This window comes from Lynx canadensis, chromosome B3 (assembly GCF_007474595.2).
Source record: "Lynx canadensis isolate LIC74 chromosome B3, mLynCan4.pri.v2, whole genome shotgun sequence".
NCBI lineage: Eukaryota > Metazoa > Chordata > Mammalia > Carnivora > Felidae > Lynx > Lynx canadensis.
In genome coordinates, this window is record NC_044308.2 from 140,952,296 (window position 1) to 140,970,442 (window position 18,147).

General features: G+C 61.8%; 2 protein-coding genes across 3 annotated transcripts in view; one reads left to right on the plus strand and one right to left on the minus strand.

The window, feature by feature from the left end:
* The window catches only part of CCNK (cyclin K), a 29,212-nt gene extending 22,614 nt beyond the window's left edge, over positions 1–6,598 (plus strand). For both annotated transcript variants that reach the window (XM_030319942.1, XM_030319941.1), the window contains 2 exons: positions 2,402–2,473; positions 5,241–6,598. In XM_030319942.1, coding sequence (XP_030175802.1) covers positions 2,402–2,473; positions 5,241–5,866 — 698 coding nt within the window. In that variant the 3' untranslated portion in view covers positions 5,867–6,598. The remainder of the gene's footprint in view (positions 1–2,401; positions 2,474–5,240) is intronic.
* Positions 6,599–9,016: 2,418 nt separating this feature from the next.
* The window catches only part of CCDC85C (coiled-coil domain containing 85C), a 74,694-nt gene continuing 65,563 nt past the window's right edge, over positions 9,017–18,147 (minus strand). Inside the window, exons 3-6 of the mRNA XM_030319943.1 lie at positions 16,630–16,737; positions 12,129–12,224; positions 11,143–11,241; positions 9,017–10,347 (exon numbers count right to left, since the gene is read on the minus strand). Of these exons, the coding sequence (XP_030175803.1) occupies positions 10,258–10,347; positions 11,143–11,241; positions 12,129–12,224; positions 16,630–16,737 (393 nt within the window). The 3' untranslated portion in view covers positions 9,017–10,257. The remainder of the gene's footprint in view (positions 10,348–11,142; positions 11,242–12,128; positions 12,225–16,629; positions 16,738–18,147) is intronic.

Sequence of the window (18,147 nt, forward strand, 5' to 3'; positions counted from 1 at the left end):
TTTCGGCTCAGGTCATGATCTCAGGGTCATGGGATGAAGCCCCACGTGGAGCCTGTTTGAGATTTTCTCTCTCTCTCCCTCCCCCTCCCTCCCCCTCCCCCCCTCCCCTCTTCTCCCTCTCCCACCCTCTCTCTTCTCCCTCTCCCACCTTCTCCCTTCCCCCTCCCTCTCCCTTCCCCCTCCCTCTTCCTCTCCTGCTCTTGTTCTTTCTCTCTAAAATTAAATTAAAAATCTGGAAGATCACAGAACAGAAACTTAGAAGCATTTTGTCCCTGTGTTGTGGGCTTCGATGTACTGAACTCTTTGAAGATAAAACCATGTTTACTCATTTCTGTTTCTCTGTGGCTAAGTTCCAGGGTAGGAACTCAGTGAATGATTTATTGAACGATTGTGAGACCTTCCAGTTGCAACAAAGCTGCATTTTCTTAGGGTCTTTGGGGGAAATGATGGGTTCAGTACAGGTGAATATTTTTTTTCCTGCTCCAACTGGGCAGCAAAAAGTAAGTGTGAGACCTAAGTGTGGGGCTGTGCCTCTCACCCTGTGGGTATACAGTTGAGCTGAGCTGGTGTGCTAGGCCTCTTACATCCGTACACGGCAGAAACGAGCCAGTGGCGACCTTGGAGGAGGACTTGAGTCTGAGCGCCCGGAGCCCCACCCAGGGTTTCGGCCTGTAGGTGGAAGGGGGCAGAGGAGCTGGGGGCAGGCGGAGAGGGCTCTTACTGGACTTCTAGCTGTGAAGCCGTGAAAAAGAAGCTTCTGCTGGGACCAAACGTGTGGTTGGAACCAGATAGAGTCGACCTGCCGGAATGTGGGTGTTTGCATAGGCAGTGGGAGCCACTGAAGATCTGTGAGCAGGAGAATGGTAGAGTCAGTTCATTTTAGAAGTGCCCTGGCAGCAGTAATAGGACACAGAGGGTTGCGAACGGGGAGGAGCTTACAAGCACTCTGGGTGAGAGGCAGTGAAGGGGAGTGGTGGCCTCAGGCCCAGAGAGGGAGGGTGCAGACAGCCTGCAGGTGGGACCTTGACCTGGCTGTGTGCTAAGCGCCACTAGCTACAGGGGGCTTTCGAGCACTCACGGAAAGTGCAGCCAACCCAAATCGTCATGTGTCCTCAGTGCAGAATACATACCAGATTTCCAAGCATTACTAAGAGAAAAGAATGTAAAAAATCTCATTGATAAATTTTTATGTTGATTACACGTTGAAATGGTCAAACTTTTTATGTATCACATTGAGTTCATCTCTTTTGAAGGTGACTACCAGAAAAGTTAAAATCATACATATAGCTCTTCTGTCTGTGGGCAGCACTGACCTAGACCGGCTTCATCTGGGCAGTGGGGTGGGCCGTAGGTGGGTGTCCGAGGTGAGAGTGTGACAGCGGTCACAGGCCGGGAAGTGGTCACGTGAGCTGCGGCTGCTGGGTCTGGGAAGGGAGCTTGAAAGTCAGGTCCAGGGCTTTAGTGGGGAGAGAGCGGCTGGAGGCACATGTGGACAGTTCATCCACCTAGAAAGAGGGGACTTGGTCTTCCAGGAAGAGAATACAGACAGACCCATCCCTGGACCGTAAATTCGGCCTGTTTGGGACAGGAAACCAGGAAAAGTTCAGCAACACTAAAGTAGGATTAAATCAGAGCTGAGTATAAGCCAGAATCAAGTGAGTTTCTGGAAGGAGGAGTCAAGCCATGCAAGCAACCACAGAGACGGGAGTTCTTTTCCGATCATGTGTGCACCCTCCCTGCTCTCGTAAAACACAAGACACTGGGCTTGCTGTAGCCTGTCGTGGCTACTTAGCACTGTCAAGGTGGATGCTGGTTACCCACAGCCGCCAGACCCTGAGGGGCAGGCTGTGTGCCCCGCCCCAAGTGTCCTATTCAGTTTGCTCCTGGCTTGTCAGCCCCTTGATCTCTCCTGAAGTCAGTTCATGTCCTGTTGCCGATGTGCTGCCAGAGGGAGTAAATATTCATAAGGGAGAAAATAAATTTAAAATGTGCCTAAGAATACAAAGGTGACAGTTTCTCCTGTGAGCCCTCGGGGCTGGGTGTCCGAACATTCTGTGGACGAGCGGGGGCACCCATACCCTGCTGCTCTCGTGTCTTTGGAAGGCTTGTCTGGGACGGTCGGCAAGGAAGCTGGGTGGATGTGGAAAGGGCTGTAAAGGGCCAGCGGGCTGTGTTATTTGGGGGTACGGGGAGGTGTGTGACCTGTTCGGTTCTTGCAAAAGGACTAACACCTGGTTTAGTTGAGGCTCCCTCAGGTTCCTGAAGCTTTTCTCATATCCGTTCTTTTTCTCCAAAGACGTTCCTGAACAGCACATTTTCCTCCACCTCTCTTTTCCTTCCATGATCTCTTGATTCCCAGGGAGAGGTCTGAGTCGCTTTTCAATCTACTTTTCCTTTTTAGAACCACCGCCACCTAAAATCCCCAAAATCGAGACCACTCACCCTCCATTGCCTCCGGCCCACCCACCTCCAGGTAAGTGTCCACTGAAAGCAGCTTGCGAGTGCCAGCTTTTCGCTTGGCTTTCTTGAAGGGCACACTTGGGAAGGCCTGGGGACGAGTTTGTGGAGGGGAAACTTGCTAGCCAAAATTTAAAAAGAAGGTGATGCCCAAGGATCTTTCAAAAATTATGTTTTTCACAAAGCAGACATTTTGAGAAAGTCGTAAATTTTAAGTATATCTGGATATTCTCTGACCTCCCACGTGCAGAGCTGCCGGACTCCGCAGGCTAAATAACGTAGGATCAGTTTTAGGAAAGCAAAGCCTGCTGATGTACGAACATTGACCCAGCGGGATTGCCGTAGATCTGAGCCCCCTGTCCCTCACACGCCTGCCTCCTGGTGGCAGGGTAGCCTCTCCGTACATTTTGAAGATAAGCAGTACCTCAGAGCCCAGCAGAGAATAAATTAAAGCTTGGCACGTTTTCGACAGGCACACGGTGAACTGGGAAGCTTCCTTGGCACCACTTAAAACTGGAGAAGTGTTGTAAGGAATATAGCATTATTCCTTGGGGCATTATTCCTTAGCATTATCTCCCTGGGGCAGCGGTCCGGAAGACAAAGCAGGAAATGAGGGAGGGCACCAGTTGTGTGTGTGAGTCAAGGGGGGCTGGGTGCTCCGCGGCGCGGTCCGTGCTCTCACTGGGCTGCACTCTCCGCTTGCCAGTGCCTGCGGTGCCCTTGGGCCCCTCGCGCCCGCGTGTCTGTGGTAGGGGTGCTGCCGATGGCATTTCTTTCTACATGTGGCCAGTCCCAGCACTTTACGAGCTTTGGGGAAACCGGGGCACCATTTTCTGCTGTGGGACAGATCTCTCAGTCCCTGGTTCAGTATGAAGCTTGCTGAAAAATACCTGCCACGGGTCATTCAGTGTTCATGTTACGTCTCTCTGCCAGCGAAGGGCCTCCCTTCCTGTGCCCGGGGGTGCAGCTGAGGACAGGGTTGGTGTCCCGGGTTTGCCCAGGGCAGGGAGAGAGCCGCACTCTGCGGAGGAGCTCCCACGGTGGGCCGCGGGCAGGGAGGGTGAGGGCAGGGGTGGCGGGTGGTGGGAACTGACTCTGCAGCCGGGAGGGAAGGGTGGGCCGGGCTGCAGGAGCTCACTCCGGCAGGGTCCCGTCCCCACTTCGTAGGGGCCTGTGGCAGATGGGAGGCAGGTAGGCGGAAGGCTCGGAGGAGGAGCGGGAGTCCGGTTCAGGGGGGGAAGAGAGCAACTAGAACCACAGTTGCCGTGAGGCGCGGGACGTGGCGAGCCACCTAGGTCACCAGGTGTCTCAGAGGGCAGCTGGTGGTGGTGGGTGTCGGCAGGGAAGAAGAGTAGCGCAGGTGCCTGGAGAGACCGCGTGTTCCGGGTGCGGTCACAGAGGACAGGCGGATGCGCTGGGGACGTGGGGAGGCGGCAGAGCTGTGGGTCACAGGAAGCGAGGTCTCGGGGATGGGAGAGCACGTTCGTGGGCCCAGGCGGCCGTGGCCGGCGTACGGGGCGATCCGAGGCGGCCGGCACTTGGGTCCACAGGCCTCAGGTTCGTGCTCTACGTCTTCCGGTCAGCTTCTGGCACCAGCGGGGCCCCGGCCCACCCTGGAGCGCAAGCAGATTTCTCTACAGGCACGTCTGGCTTCGGATTTGGGCGGGCACGCCGCTTAGCTCAGGCCCAGCCCCGGGGACGTGGCTCTTGCTGAGGATGTCCTGGCCGAGCCGAGATTGTGCTCTCGTTCACTTGGAGAAAGCAGTGAGGGAACCGCAGCCGCCGGCGCCCCCCTGGGCACTTGGCACGTCCGTGTCCGCAGTCAGGGCTGGCGGGAGCTCCAGGGAGCACGCGGGGCAGGGTGCCAGGCGACTGGAGGCCCCCTTCGCGGCCTTCGCTTTTTTGTGTTCTCTGGACCCAGAGATCTCGGCTCCTGTGATTGGCCCTGGACTCTGGGTGGCCTTAGGAAGAGACCCACTTGTCAGTGATGGGCCTCCCCTGGTGGGGTGTCCGGTGTTCTCTTCCAGGTGTGTGACCGGGAATGCGGGGGTTGGGGGGTGGCAGGTGAAAACGGGTGAGACAAGACCGTGGGTGAAGGGAGTGGAGGGCCATGGCCGGGAGGCACCACGGCAGGGTGCTTTCTGAGAGGACGCGGTGGGGTCCCATCTCGGTTTTCTTCTGTCAGCTAGAAGCAGAATTGCTACTTCGGCGGCTGCATGGGGAATATCAGACACTTGTTATTTTTTTAAACATTGCCTCGTTCACTTGACCACCTCTCGGGCTTTGTGCTCGACGCCCGTGCTGCGGACAGTGAGGTGACGTGGCCCTGGCCTCGCGGTCTCTGGAGGCAGAGACAGGCAGGAAGAAGGGGGCCCCACTCGGGGCTGTGCTAGCAGGACGGGCACGCAGCCGGAGGCAGACGGGGCTTCGTGCACTGCAGGCACGTCCTTGGCCGGTGTGCCGGGGACCGAGGGAGGGAGACCCAGCCGTGCCGGGGCGGGGACCTCTGCGACAGATATGGCACAAGCGGACGGCGTCGGGCGCCGGCTGCCACAGTGACGGCTGCTCCCTGTTCCTCTGTGAAGATGGCCCTGGGGACAGGGCAGCAGCCCCGCCAGGGCTGTACTGGAGGCCAGAAATCGGGGTGGTTAGGGTGGCCGTGGGAACTGCCGTGGGAGACCCTGGCTCAGGCCTTCCCCACCCTGAGGGGGTCCCCGGATGCGTCCCTGCACGGGCCGCCCTGGGAGCCCGGGGCCGGGCGGTAACTTGTCTCTCCCCTGCAGACCGGAAGCCTCCCATCTCGGCTCCCTTAGGCGAGGCTGAGCCTCCAGGCCCTGTGGATGCCGGTGACCTCCCCAAAGTGCAGATTCCTCCTCCGGCCCACCCGGCCCCTGTGCACCAGCCGCCACCGCTGCCACACCGGCCACCGCCGCCACCACCCTCCAGCTACATGACCGGGATGTCGACCACCAGCTCCTACATGTCCGGAGAGGGCTACCAGAGCCTGCAGTCCATGATGAAGACCGAGGGCCCCTCCTACGGTGCCCTGCCCCCCGCCTACGGCCCACCAGCCCACCTGCCCTACCACCCGCACGTCTACCCCCCCAACCCGCCCCCTCCGCCTGTGCCCCCTCCCCCGGCCTCCTTCCCCCCACCTGCCATTCCTCCCCCCACTCCCGGCTACCCTCCTCCTCCCCCCACCTACAACCCCAATTTCCCACCCCCACCCCCACGCCTGCCCCCCACCCACGCCGTCCCCCCTCACCCTCCTCCAGGCCTGGGCTTGCCACCGGCTAGCTACCCGCCTCCGGCTGTTCCCCCTGGAGGACAGCCACCCGTGCCCCCGCCCATCCCGCCACCCGGCATGCCTCCCGTGGGGGGACTGGGGCGGGCCACCTGGATGAGATAACGCGATGCCTTTTCTTCCCCCCTTTGTTTTTTTAAGAAAGGTTTTTCTAATCAACTTGAAGAGTAGTTTAAGTGGGTAAGCAGCAGGGTACCTTACATAATGCTAGACAGTTGCAGCATGGGAAGAAACGGACGGGGCCCATGAGATACAGTTGAGGTGGTCCTCACATGTGGAGAACGGGGACAGCGGTTTGAGAGTAGCCTGGGCAGCGCCAGCCTCCATCTGACTGCGCTGGGTGGTCGGCTGGTGTCGTGTGAGCGTCCTGCACCGGGTCACGGGACTAGTGAAACGTTAACCGGCCATATTGGCTCAGTAAATAGCTTCAGTAAGGAGTGAAGTTCCTTCTAGAAATCAGTGCCTATTTTTCCTGGAAACTCAATTTTAAATAGTCCAGTTCCATCTGAAGTCAAGCTGTCGTCATCGCTTTTGTTCCGTGATGTTCTCTCCCAGCACCCAGTAGGTCAGATGAACCACTGTTTTGATTTAGAGAGATTTACATCCTTTGTATTAAACTTATTTTGAAGGGGTTGCCTTGATGGATGGCGTTTTTCTTTTTCCTCCAGAGAGAAGGGGAGAATTGTACTTGGAAAGTAATGTATGTTTACATCAATTTGCAGATTCCTGTACATAGAGATATATTTTTTAAGTGTGAATGTAACAACATACTGTGAATTCCATCTTGGTTACAGACATGACTCCTTCAGTTATCCAAATAAAACCGTTCTGAAACTATCCTTTTGTTTCTTATGCACAGAAGGTGGGGCCTCCAGGCCTTGCGCAGCCCCAGACTGGGAAGTCTAGAGGCAGCCCTTCTCCTGCCCCCAGGGGCCAAGGGGCAGGCAGCGGAGGAGCGTTGGCCGAGAGAGGCCTGGCGCTGGCTGGTCTCGCAGCCCCCAGACCTGGCCCTGCCGTCTCGCAGGGCAGCGCCGCTGTGGGTCTGTCCTTGCGGGCCAGCCCCCCACACCCCGTGCCCACATTGGCTTTGGTAGGAGGACCCCGGTGAGTTCCGAACCAGCTCAGGACCGTCGGGTGCACCTGCTCGGAGCTCTGGTTCCTAGGTCACACCAGGGCTTGGGGCTGAGATTCCTCCCACCAGGGCCTGAAACTAGACAGAGGCCATCCGAGTGGCTGTCAGTGCCGTCCAGCACCTGAGGTGCTCCCGAGGGCCATGGCCCTCCAGCGGCGACCCCCGCCCCCACCCGAAACAAACACTGCGCACCAACCGTGGAGGCTTGCAAAGAGCCTTTATTTATCTAGCGCAAAGTAGACACTATCACAATCTTCTGTTACTCCTTTTACTAAAATAGTTCAAATCAATGTTTTTACCACACTATCAAAAGTTCTATTTCTTTTTTCTCTCCAAATCAAAGTGGTTCAGTGGAAGGTAGAAACGGGCACAGGGGTCTCCAGCTCCCAGCTCCGCCTGGAGCCAGGCCAAGGGCTGGCCCGGTTTCTCACGGCGGTCACATACTACAGAAAATAGAGCATGGCTGACGGCCCAGGGACAGGAACCAGACGTTCCAGCCCGATTCCAGAAAGCAGCACAAATACTTCCCCCCACGGTATGAAAAATATACACCTCTACCGCTCTGCAGTCATGCGCTCAGCTTGTTTCTTTAAAAAAAAAAAAAAAAAAATCAGTAGTATGTATTTTGTTTCCTCTCAAGTTTTCAAGAAAAAGAAAATGAAAGGTCACTTTTTTCTCTTTAAACACTGATGTGTAGCTAATAACTTTTGGATAAAAATGTGCCACCCTAAAAAATGTGCTCAGCAGATTCTGCTCCCAGGATGGGTGAGGCCACCTGGGGTGAGGCTGGAAGGGTGACCTCCATCACAGTGGGAACTGAAGCCACAGGACAGATGTCACACTGGGCTTCATGATGTAGACTCAGAGTGAAACGTAAAGGGACCTTTATGAAAGGCCACCCGAGCTCAGCAACACCCCTACCCCCACCATGAGCTGCTACAGCGAAGGCTCCGGAGGGGAGGAGGGCCCCCCCCCCCCCGTCACCCGACACACCCCGGGTTGGTGGCAGGGCTGAGGCTCCTCTGACCCTCCCCAGCCTGTGGGCTCCCACTGAACCTGCCCACCACCTAGGGTGTGGGCTCAGACGGAGGTGCTGCTGGCTTTTAAACAGCTTATCACATTAGGTGACTGTCACAGACACGGTTCTGTCCTTGAAAGCCATCCCCGTGCACTGTTGGCTCAGGACCGCGAGCAGCGGTGGGAAGGAGATGCCCGCACCTGGCTTCCACGGCCTCCGTGGCACACAGGAGGGCTCGGGCAGAAACGCTCCGCTCCGCCTGACCCCTGGATGCCACGGCAGCACCCGGGGTGGGGGGGGGGGGTGGAGGCCCCTCCGAGGCGGTTCTTCCCTGGGTCGGTCTGCAGACGTGCAGCTACCGGGAGCCCTTACTTATTGCTTATTTTCAGTGGTGGCCGAGCCAACCTGATCCAAACATGAAAAATGGGCTCCCAGCTGTGGCTTCCACCCAAAATGGACCCCTCCCCCCCTCCCCCCAGGCTGCTCTGCGGTTCTTTGGACTCCCAAGATCCAGAAGGGGCCTCTGCCCCCCAGCTCACTGCCCACAAGGGCAGGGATTGCCCGGTACCATGACCAAGGGTATCCCCCCCAGCTCCAAACACCTAACCCCTGGTGACAGGCAAGATCCCTCCAGGAGGAGCCCAGAGCTCCCTGTAACCCCCCAGGGCAAGAGGAAAATGCCTGTGGCTGTCACCAGCACCCACTTAGCACTCCCTGGGCACGAGAGCCGCGAGCCTTTCCCCTGAGAGCGTACGACCCAAGGGCACAATGACCAACAGGCCAACGCAGAGTCCCCGCTGGGGACAGGAACAGGGCGGCCTCCCCATCCACTGGCCCTGTCCCCGCGCCTCACGGGGGCCTGGACGAGGCCCACCTACTGCAGAGACGGCCTCCCGGCTCAAGTGCTGGCGGGCGCCCTGCTGAGCACCGCCGCCGAGTGAAGGCGACGTGAGGGGTGGGCGGCCAGGTGCCCAGTGGACACCAGGGCCCGTGCCGACAGCATTCGCGGCGGCCTGTCCCACCTCCCAGCATCTGGGGTCTCGTCTGGAACGTGCCACAGCTCGCTCACCCTCTGGGCCTCGCTTTCCTCACCAACCTCCACGTTTCTGTATCGCGCTCTACGGCCGGCATGGGGTCATTCACACTGAAGCTCTGTTTGATGTCGAACCCTGCATGGAGGGCCCGATGCTGTCCCTTCTCCGGCAGAGGACACTGAGGCTCAGAGAGGGGAGGGGACAGCACCTGTGAGCAGGCAGCAAGGCAGAACTCAGCTCGGTCCCCGGCTCCGACCAGCCCAGCCCAGCCCAGCCCAGCCAGCAGCGGCCTCTGCGGCAGGCGGGCCCCGTGGGCTCGCAGGCCGCGACTGAGGGCACCGGCTGAATAAAGCTGGTGGCCTTGGGTGGTGAGCAGGGCCGAAAGAACCTGAGACCTCGTTTTCCCACCGGGGGCCCAGAGAAGCTGATTGACTTGCTGAAGGTCACGCAGCAAATTAAAGCCAGAGCCAGGTCAGGCTCCTTCCTTCTACAGAGGGCAGAACTCTCCCCTCGGCCGCCCACGCAGCTCCGTCGACAGTGACTCTGGCTGGGGGCCAGGCTCTGGGGGATACCAGAGGCCCAGCCCGGCCCAGCGCCACCCATCTGGACAGAGCGGGGCGGGGGGCTCAACCAGAGACTCTCCACGTGGCCTCCCACCTCCCTGGCCCATCATGTGAAGCACAGGAGTGCAGATGCCTCAGGCACCAGGCAGGAGGGACCCAGAGAGGGCACGACCCGGCGCGGGGTTGGGGGACTGTGTGTGTGTGTGGGGGGGGGGCTGGGGGCCTGAACCCTGAAACCGAGCAGCAGCGTGCAGCGGGGAGCTGCGCATGAGGGGGGTGCCAGAGGAAGGGCCTCGGAGCCTCCAGCCACAGACACGGAGCTTCCTGGTCGGGGACTCGGGACCCAGTGCTCAGCGGGCTGGCGTTCAGGCCACAGCAGATGGGTGAGGAGTGGGGCCCCCCGCGTTAGGTCCAGCCACCGGGGGCCTCTGTCTGGTGCGGGTGGAAGGCTTGACGAGGCGCCCCTCCGCCGAGGCCGGGCTTCGGCCCCTCACCAATGGGGCCCCGGGGCAGGGACGAGGCTGTCCAGGCCGCCCTGCTGCACAGAACGGCCGGCAGCCTCGCGTCTTCCCGGTTTGCTGGTGTGTGAGGAGGGAGGCGGGGGCCCGGCCGTCCGTGTGCTGGACCCACGGCAGCCGGGTCACGGCGGGCAGCGTCCTATGTACAATTCGCCACAGAAAAAGAAGACGGGGGCCTGCGGCTCCCCAGGACACCCCGCAGGGCCAGTCCACATCCACGGGGGAGCAGCCCTACAAGGGTCCCTTGAACTGGTTCCCAGACAGGTGTTGCCGGATGGAGGGCTTGGAGCTGGCCGCATCCCCCAGTTTTCTCCAGACCACCTGCGGACGGGGGCGAGCTGTGAGCGGAAAGCCCACCCCGAGCCCACCCCCTGGCCTGTATGCACAGACCGCCTCACTGCCCCTCCAAACCACCCACGTCCCCAGAGCCACGGGGCCAGGAGGGGAAACTGAGGCTGTGTGAGGCCCAGAGACACTCAGACCAGATCTTTGCACGTCCCCCCCCTCACGGCCACGCCTGCCATCCTGAGCACGTCACTGCCGGGGCGCAGGCGTGGCCTCGCGGCTGTCCAGTGGGACCCAGAGGTACAGGAGGCAGCATGGGAGGGGTGGGGGTCAGAACACCCGCCCCCCCCCCCCCCCCCCCCCGTGAGGCCCGGGCCAGCCCCTGCCGGGTCCTGTAAGGATCCAGGGATGACACACTGGCCAGTGGGGGCACGGGTGAGGTTCCACCTCCTGGACAACCAGAGAAACGGCCCAGCTTCCAGAAACCAACGCAGCCCTAGTCACGGAGGGCCCCACCCACACGTCCAGTCTGAACACCACCGGCAGCCACCAGGGGCACCAGACACCTGCGGTCCGGGGCCGGGGCCCAAGGGATGGGACGTGGGGTGAACACGACCCGTCCCGGGAGGTTGGGGGGTGCTCTGGGGATGGACAGACCCCAGAGGTCAGGGACCCCATTCTCGGGGAGAAGTGGGTTAGGCAGCGGGGTGAGGACAGGCCCCGGGCTCTCCGGGTGCCTCCCCCTCCAGGTCACCGGCCCCTCCCACCAGGGGACGGCTGGGGCCCTCCCTGCTCCCACGCCCAGGCCGCGGCCCCGGGGAAGCGCCTCACGTTGCACATCTCGCGGACGATGGCCTTCTCCTTCTCGCTCAGGCCTTCCTCACAGCCGTCCTGGAGCCGCCGGTCCAGGTTCTCGTGCACTTCCAGGACCTGCGGGAACAGGCCCCGGGGCCGGAGGTGAGGCCAGGGTCCCGAGGTTGGGGCACGAAGAGACCGGAGGGGCGGGTCCTCATCCTCACTTTTTGGTCCTCTTCCCTCCCCCTAGTGGCTCTGCAGGAGGGAAGCCACACCCCCACATCAAGAGAGGCGGGGCAAGCTGGGGACGCCTCACCTGGAAGCAGGGAGGACAGGCTGGGCGGGACTACCCTGGGGCAGGTGGCCTCGTGCTAGGCCAGGGCCCCCAGCTCGTGATTAGAGGGACAAGGGCAGCACCTGCTCACACACGGGGTGAGTGGGCGTGTCCAGTCACTGCTGCGTGCGCTGTATCCGCGCAGACGCAGACTGGCCCCCAAACCCGGGGGACGGCGCGCCTGTGTCCGTGCACGCGTGGGGCGTCCACGGGTGCGCGCACAGGTGGGATGTGAGGTCCGGGTGAGCGAGCTCCCCCAGGAGCAGTGAGAGCCTCAGCGGGACCTACACCTGAGCAGAGAGGCAGGTGTGCCTGGAGGCGAGGCTGGGCCTTGGGGTGCTGGGGCTTTAGTGCTACCGCAGCCCTGCCCCCGACTCTCAGGCTTTGGGGGAGCGCCGGCTCTTCCCCTACCGCACCCGGGCCTCAGTTTCCCCAGCTGCAGGGATGGCAGACAGGTGACACGCTTGCTCCGGCCAACTGACACCTCCATTTCCAAGGTGTTCGTGGTCACCCCGACCCCCCCAACCCCTGCACAAGGACGAAAGCCCCCACCCTGCTGCTCAGATGCCCATGTGGGCTCAGAGCAAATGTGACGTCCAAGGTCCCAGGTCCTGTGCTGCACCAGGGATCTGGGGGCTCCTGAGGGGGCAGGAACTGGGTGAGGGGGGGGGCAGGGCCTGGCCCTCACCTTCATCGCGTGCACGACAGCCTCTGGCTTCTGTCCCGCGGAGCTGTAGCCGGCGGAGGGGGGCGAGGACAGCTCGGGGACCGGGCAGGCTGGGCCCTGTGGGAGGGAATCACGCTGTCGCAGCTTGCCCAGAAGGCCTCCCAGCTGGTGGCCACGAGTGCGGCCGGCAGCAGACAGAAGTCCCTGCTTCTGTGGGGTCAGGGCCCAGGCAGGAGGAAATAGGGCCCCGGCTGATGAGGGAGAGGAGGCAGGGAGGACAGAGGGGCAGCACCTGGCCCCCACCCCGTCCCGCGGGCTCCTCCTCACAGCCCGTGGGGAAGGTCTGCTGTTTCCCGGAGGAAGTGAGTCCAGCTCAGAGATGGCAGGGACTGGCAAGGAGCAAACCGCGGGGGGCTGCCTCCAAAGCTGCCACCCTCCCCGCTGACACCAGGTGAGTGGGCTAAACCAGGCTTCACCCCATCCCCCACCCCCAGGGACACTCTTCCAGCCTTGCCCGGCCACCGCATGCCACCGCAGTCGGCCGACACCTGAAACGGCAACCAGGTGCCCAACTCGGCACAGCCTGGGGTGCGGGGGCCGAGGCCGGGCGAGGAGGGGGGTCCAGCCCCCAGATGTCGGGCCCACCGATGTCAGAGGCTGCAGGTGCGCCCGGCATCCCCAGCTTCTTCTCCACAGGGATTACTGGTATGGGCAGGGTGCAGGGCCCGGCCTGCAGGGAGGCCCCACAGGAGGAGGGCCCCCAGACAAGGAGGACTCAGGATGGAGCTCTCCAGGCCAAGAGACACCAGAAGACACTGGGAGTGAGCCTAACGGGCTCAGCAAACACCAACAGCCAGATAGAAAACACCAAGGGTCCCAGGTAGGGAGGCCAGGGAGCTGGGGTTCCCGGCACAGCTGTCCCTTCTCTGGGTCCTGGTTTCTTTCCCAGTCACCGACCCCAGTGACCAGGCAGACTTGGTGAGCAGGCTCGTGGGGCCATCACCCTGGGATCCTGCCCAGCGAGGCAACGCTGTGCAGAGACTCTCGGGGCCCAGAACTTTCTGCTGTGGGCCAGCCCCTCTGCACTCTCCCCATCTGCCCACCCCACCTGGACCTTCTCCTGGCTCCACCCAGAGGCCGGGTCCCGTAACCTTGGGGCCAGAAAAGCAGACTTGGGCAAAGCTCTCCTGGCTGTGACCTGAGGCAGGGCCCAACCCACTCTGTGCCTCGGTTTCCTAATCTGGACAATGGAAGGGTCCCTGTGTCCCAGAGTGTGTGCAGAGCCCTGGGATGCCGTCTAGTGGCCCAGGCTGCCTGGTCTCTGGGGCCCAGGCCAGATCTGTCGTGTGGAGAGATCAAAAACGGATCCAAGGGCTCTGGGGAGGCAGGTGGAAGGCAGAACACAAGCATGTGCCCGGCAGGCTGCGCTCCCCGCATCGGCCAGCAGGGGGCGGTAGCCACACACGTTCAGCCCTTAAGAGGCACAGGGACCTCTGGCCTCCAGTCCTACCTGTACCTGGGGCTCCCTGAACAGCCGACTCTATAGGCAGGGCAGCGGACGATCGCTGCTCCAGGGGGCTGCTTCCTGGAGCAAAGGCAGGAAGGGAGCCAGGAGTGGCCAGGGCAGGCCGTGCAATGCAGCCTTTCCCTGACCGACCTCACCAGGCTGCCAATGAGCGTGCCACTGCGGGTCCTGGGAAGGAAGCTGAGCTGGACGTGTAGCACGTGTTAAGGAGTAAATGCCACCGGGACTGGTACTCCCGGGGCTCTCCCCACACACAGCTCTCCCAGCGGTGGGACGGCCGGCACCCACCTGAGCCGCCCAGCGCACCGAGTGCTTGCAACCCTCAGATGTTATCTTTCTACATCCCCGTTTTACAGATGGGGAGAGTGGGTCTGAGAGAAGGCCAAGACCAAACAGCCAGCCCCAGTGGGGCTGGAACTGGGTCTGTAGCTCCAGAGCTGGCGCCGGAGGCGGGGAGGCCAGCGTGTACCCGGGAGAACTGAAGCCACACGTCCACACACACACTTGTCTGGAATGTTCAGGGCAGCACTATTCACAGCAGGCAAAGCACGGGAACAGCCCCAAATGCCCAGCAGCTGATGGTCGCATCAGCAAAACGTGACACATCCACGCCCCGGAGTCTCACTCGACAGTGAAAAGGAACAAGGTGCTGACAGGCTGCGACAAAGCCTCCATCGCGAGGCGCTACGCGGAAGCAGCCAGTCACAGAAGATGGCACGCTACAAGTTTCTGTTGCGAGGAAATGTCCAGAATAGGGAAATCTACGGAGACACAAGCACATCCGTGGTCTCCAGGGGCTGAGGCAGGGGAGAGTGGGGAAGGTTGCTACAGGGCACAGACTTTCCTCGTGGGGTAACGAGATGGGGTGATGATTACACAAATCTGCAAATATGCACAAAACAAAACAAAACAAAACAGGGAAACTGCATGCTCAAAAATAAAGTCGACCAAAAAAAAAAAGGCAGGGGGACCAGTCTCCCCCAGGGTCCTGTCAAAAGACTTGATCCTGCTCTCGGCTGGAGAATGCCAGAAAGCCACTGCCAGCTCCTTCCATGGGGCCCTGAGTCCCAGGTGTGGCTGGGCTCCCGGGCACCCTGCCCCATGGCCACCTGGGCCAGTGACCCTCTTGGGGAGCCCTGCACAGACCTGCAGCCTCTCACTCACGTGGACAGGGAGAGGGGAATATGGATAGGGGACAGAGGTGGGGCGGGGGGGGGACAGCCAGCCTGGCAAGGAAAGGGTGTCCCCACCCTACAGGGTCACCTGTTTCACCTCGGGGCCCTCTGGCATGTGGGCGACCTTCCCTCACCACCCCCCCCCGGACCTACTGGCACCTTACAGAAGACGGGCCAGCTGTGGCAGAGCCTGTGTCCCCAGCGTCATCGGGCACAGAGGGTCCACCCCATACAAGCCCTCACTCGCCCCGTGGACCCACGTGCCAGACACAGGCCATCCACTGCTGCCTCCGCAGCCTTTGTGGCTGAGCCTCCCCTAAAACACCCTACCTTCTCTGTGCACCTCGGAGACCTGCCCCCGGCCTTGAAGGAGGTTCACACTGGCCCTGGCCTCTAGGCCCACATGGGCTCGGTGCCAGCATCGCCCTTCCCGGTCCCCAGATCGCCCTTCCCGGTCCCCAGAGCGCCAGCACACAGCGCTCCACAGCCACGGGATGAACACAGGTGGGGCGCTGGAGGGGGCCGGGGGGCGACGGAGTGAAGGAGCAAGGGGCCAGTCCCCACTGGGGCACCCTGGGCTTCTCAGCGCCCTTCTGCACAAAGCACTTGGGAGCCCAACCCGGCCACAGGCTCCTGGATGAACATTTGGATTATCTGCCTGGTCGGCCTCAGCAGCTACATTCCTGGAGGTGTGAGGGCCTCAAAAGAAAACACAGCACCTGGCCGGCAGCCAGCGGCGGCCCCAGCCTGCTTCTGCCAGCACCGAGGCCCAGCGAGGCCTGGCAGGGGCACCCCGGGGTCACCCTTGCTGGCCGGGGTCATGGGGAGAGAGCAGCGGCCACCTGGCAGAGTGACCTCAGGCCAGCCGGGCTCCTCGCCCGTTCCCTGCGGATGGCCAGGGTCCCCGCCCGGCTGCACAGAGCACTGAAGCCGCTCCAGTCACGGTCACCCGCCCAGCTCGTGCGGCAAGGGGTCCGCGGGCAGCGTTTTTGGGCATGTTCACAGATTTACGCAATCATCCCAATAGAACACTTCCTCACCCCGAAAAGAAACCCCATACTCATCAGCAATCCCCATGGCCCTCTTCCCAGCCCTGGCCAACCAGTGAGCTCTGCCTCCCCAGACCGTGCACTGGACACGTCGCACAGGGATGGCGGACACGTTGGCCCACAGGGAGCGGTCCCGACTAGCCATCCGCGTCCCAGAGAGCTGGCCCCACGCCGCGCCCCCCTCACGCGCTCGGGGCAGCCCAGAGCCCAGGACCGCCCCGGAGGACCCAGGGTGAACTAGTGCCCGGCACAAACCGGAGCTCCTCCCCGACGCTCGATGGGTAGCGAGTACGCATCGCATGCACTGCCGCCCCGGCCCAAGCCCCGGCCAGGCACCCTTCCCCACCCGCCGGAGCCGAGAAGTGACAGGTGCCCTGCACCCGGGGCCTGGGCAGCCGCTCGCGGGGCCTCCAGACGCGGCCCCTCGCCGCCCCAACATCGCTCGGGCTCGGCCGCCATCTCTAACCGCCTCGCGGGGCCCACACAAGCCTCCGAGGGCCACGAGCCCAGACCCCCGGCTGGCAGAGGGCGGGGGGAAGGAAGGGGATGGAGGGCCACTCAGGCAGAGCCCCGGCTCCGACCCATCGCCCTCGCCTGACCTGAATGCTGCTCAGGCCGGAGACGAGGGTCCCGGTCCCAGGTGCGGTCACGGACCGTCCGCCGGCCCGGGCAGGTCGGCAGACAGGCAGAGCCTCACCCCTGCACTGGAACGTGGATTCTGGAGGCACCGGGTCCACACGTGAAAAGTGCGACTCCAGGGAAGGGGCACTTACGTTCTGCAGGGAGTCCTGGTAGGAAGGCGGCAGGCTCGCCAGCTGGGATTCCGAGTGGTATGGGGAGAAGCCCTTCCGCAGAGTCCGGAACTCTCCAGAGCCTGCCTGCTGCGGGGGGGGGGGGGGGGGGCAGGTTAGAGGGGCCCAAGGACGGTGCCCCGTGAAGACTTGGCCCTCCCGCCCCCACACAGTGGTCTGCACCCTCCCTCCCCTCTCCCTGCCTCACTGCCATCAGCGGGAGCCCTTGTCACCCGCCTCCCTGCTCACGTGTTGGGGCCACGAGGCAGGGGGCTCCATGTCGCTCCCCAGGTCATGCTGTATCAATGCGGCTTGAACAGAATAAATGAGGAAATGAGTGCGTGGCACCCCCACCCCCGGCCCTCCTTCCTCTGCTCCAGCCTCCTGCACTTGTCCAGCCCAGCCTGGGGAACACTGTCTCCGACCCCTGGGGCCCGCATCCACCGGAAGGCCCTCCCACCTCCCACACGTGAGCCTGTCACTCTGCTCCGCTCAGTGCTCGCCCTCAGCCTCTGCTATAGGACAGGAGCTCCCAAATGTAGTTCCTGCGTCTCACCCCTCTGTATCCACAGGAATCGGTGCATGCTTAGGAAGGAGGGAGGGAGAGGTGGAGGAGTGAGTGAGTGAGTGAATGAGTGAATGAACACACATTTGGCCTTAGGTGATTTTCCTCAAGGCCAAGCAAATGCCCCCCAGAGGCTGGGGGCTGTGATCCGCAGAGGGAGGGGATCCGGGGGTCCCGCTCAATCCAACACAGGCCCTCTGGTCCAGCTGAGCACAAGCCCCTCCATCACTAAGAGCCTGGGCTGGTGTTTCTGGCCCAGACACCTGTTCCTACTTCAAAGGAACTGAGGGCACGCTGTTGGGCAGATAAAACAGAGAATGTCCCGTAAATCAACAGGGTGCCGAGTTACCCAAACAGATCCTGGAGGGGAGGAGGCCAGAGCAGGGGCAGGTGAGCCAGATGGCATAGCAACCACATCTGGGGGTCCCTCCTCCTGCTCACCAGCCCCCTCTGCTGGTTCGGGAGGGACCCACATGCAGCCTGCTCCCCTCCTGCCAGTTGCTGGACACAGACCGCAATTCTCATGGGTCTCCAGCCTCACCAGCTCCACGCTCCGCCCTCCCATCCCCATCAGATCCCCCAGGTCAGACCCCCCAGGTCTCAGGGGGCCAGCTCAGGGGCACACAGCAGTGCCCTGTAAGCGTCTGTGGAACTAGAATAAAAACCCAATTAAGGCAGATGCCCCGCGGAGGCCGCCAGAGCAAACATCAGAAAGCAGATCTGAGCAGTCACCCACCAGATTACCATCACCCACCCCAGGCACCTTGGCCAGGACCAGAGACAACTATTCCCATGGCCTCCAGGAAGACCTCAGTGTAAACAAAGGTCACCAAGAGGCACAGAGGGGAGAGAAGTGGCGGCCCACCCTCCCATGGTGGCCCCTGAAGTGTAGCAGGGTGTCACCAGAACCCTTAAAATGTGACTGCCACGTCCCC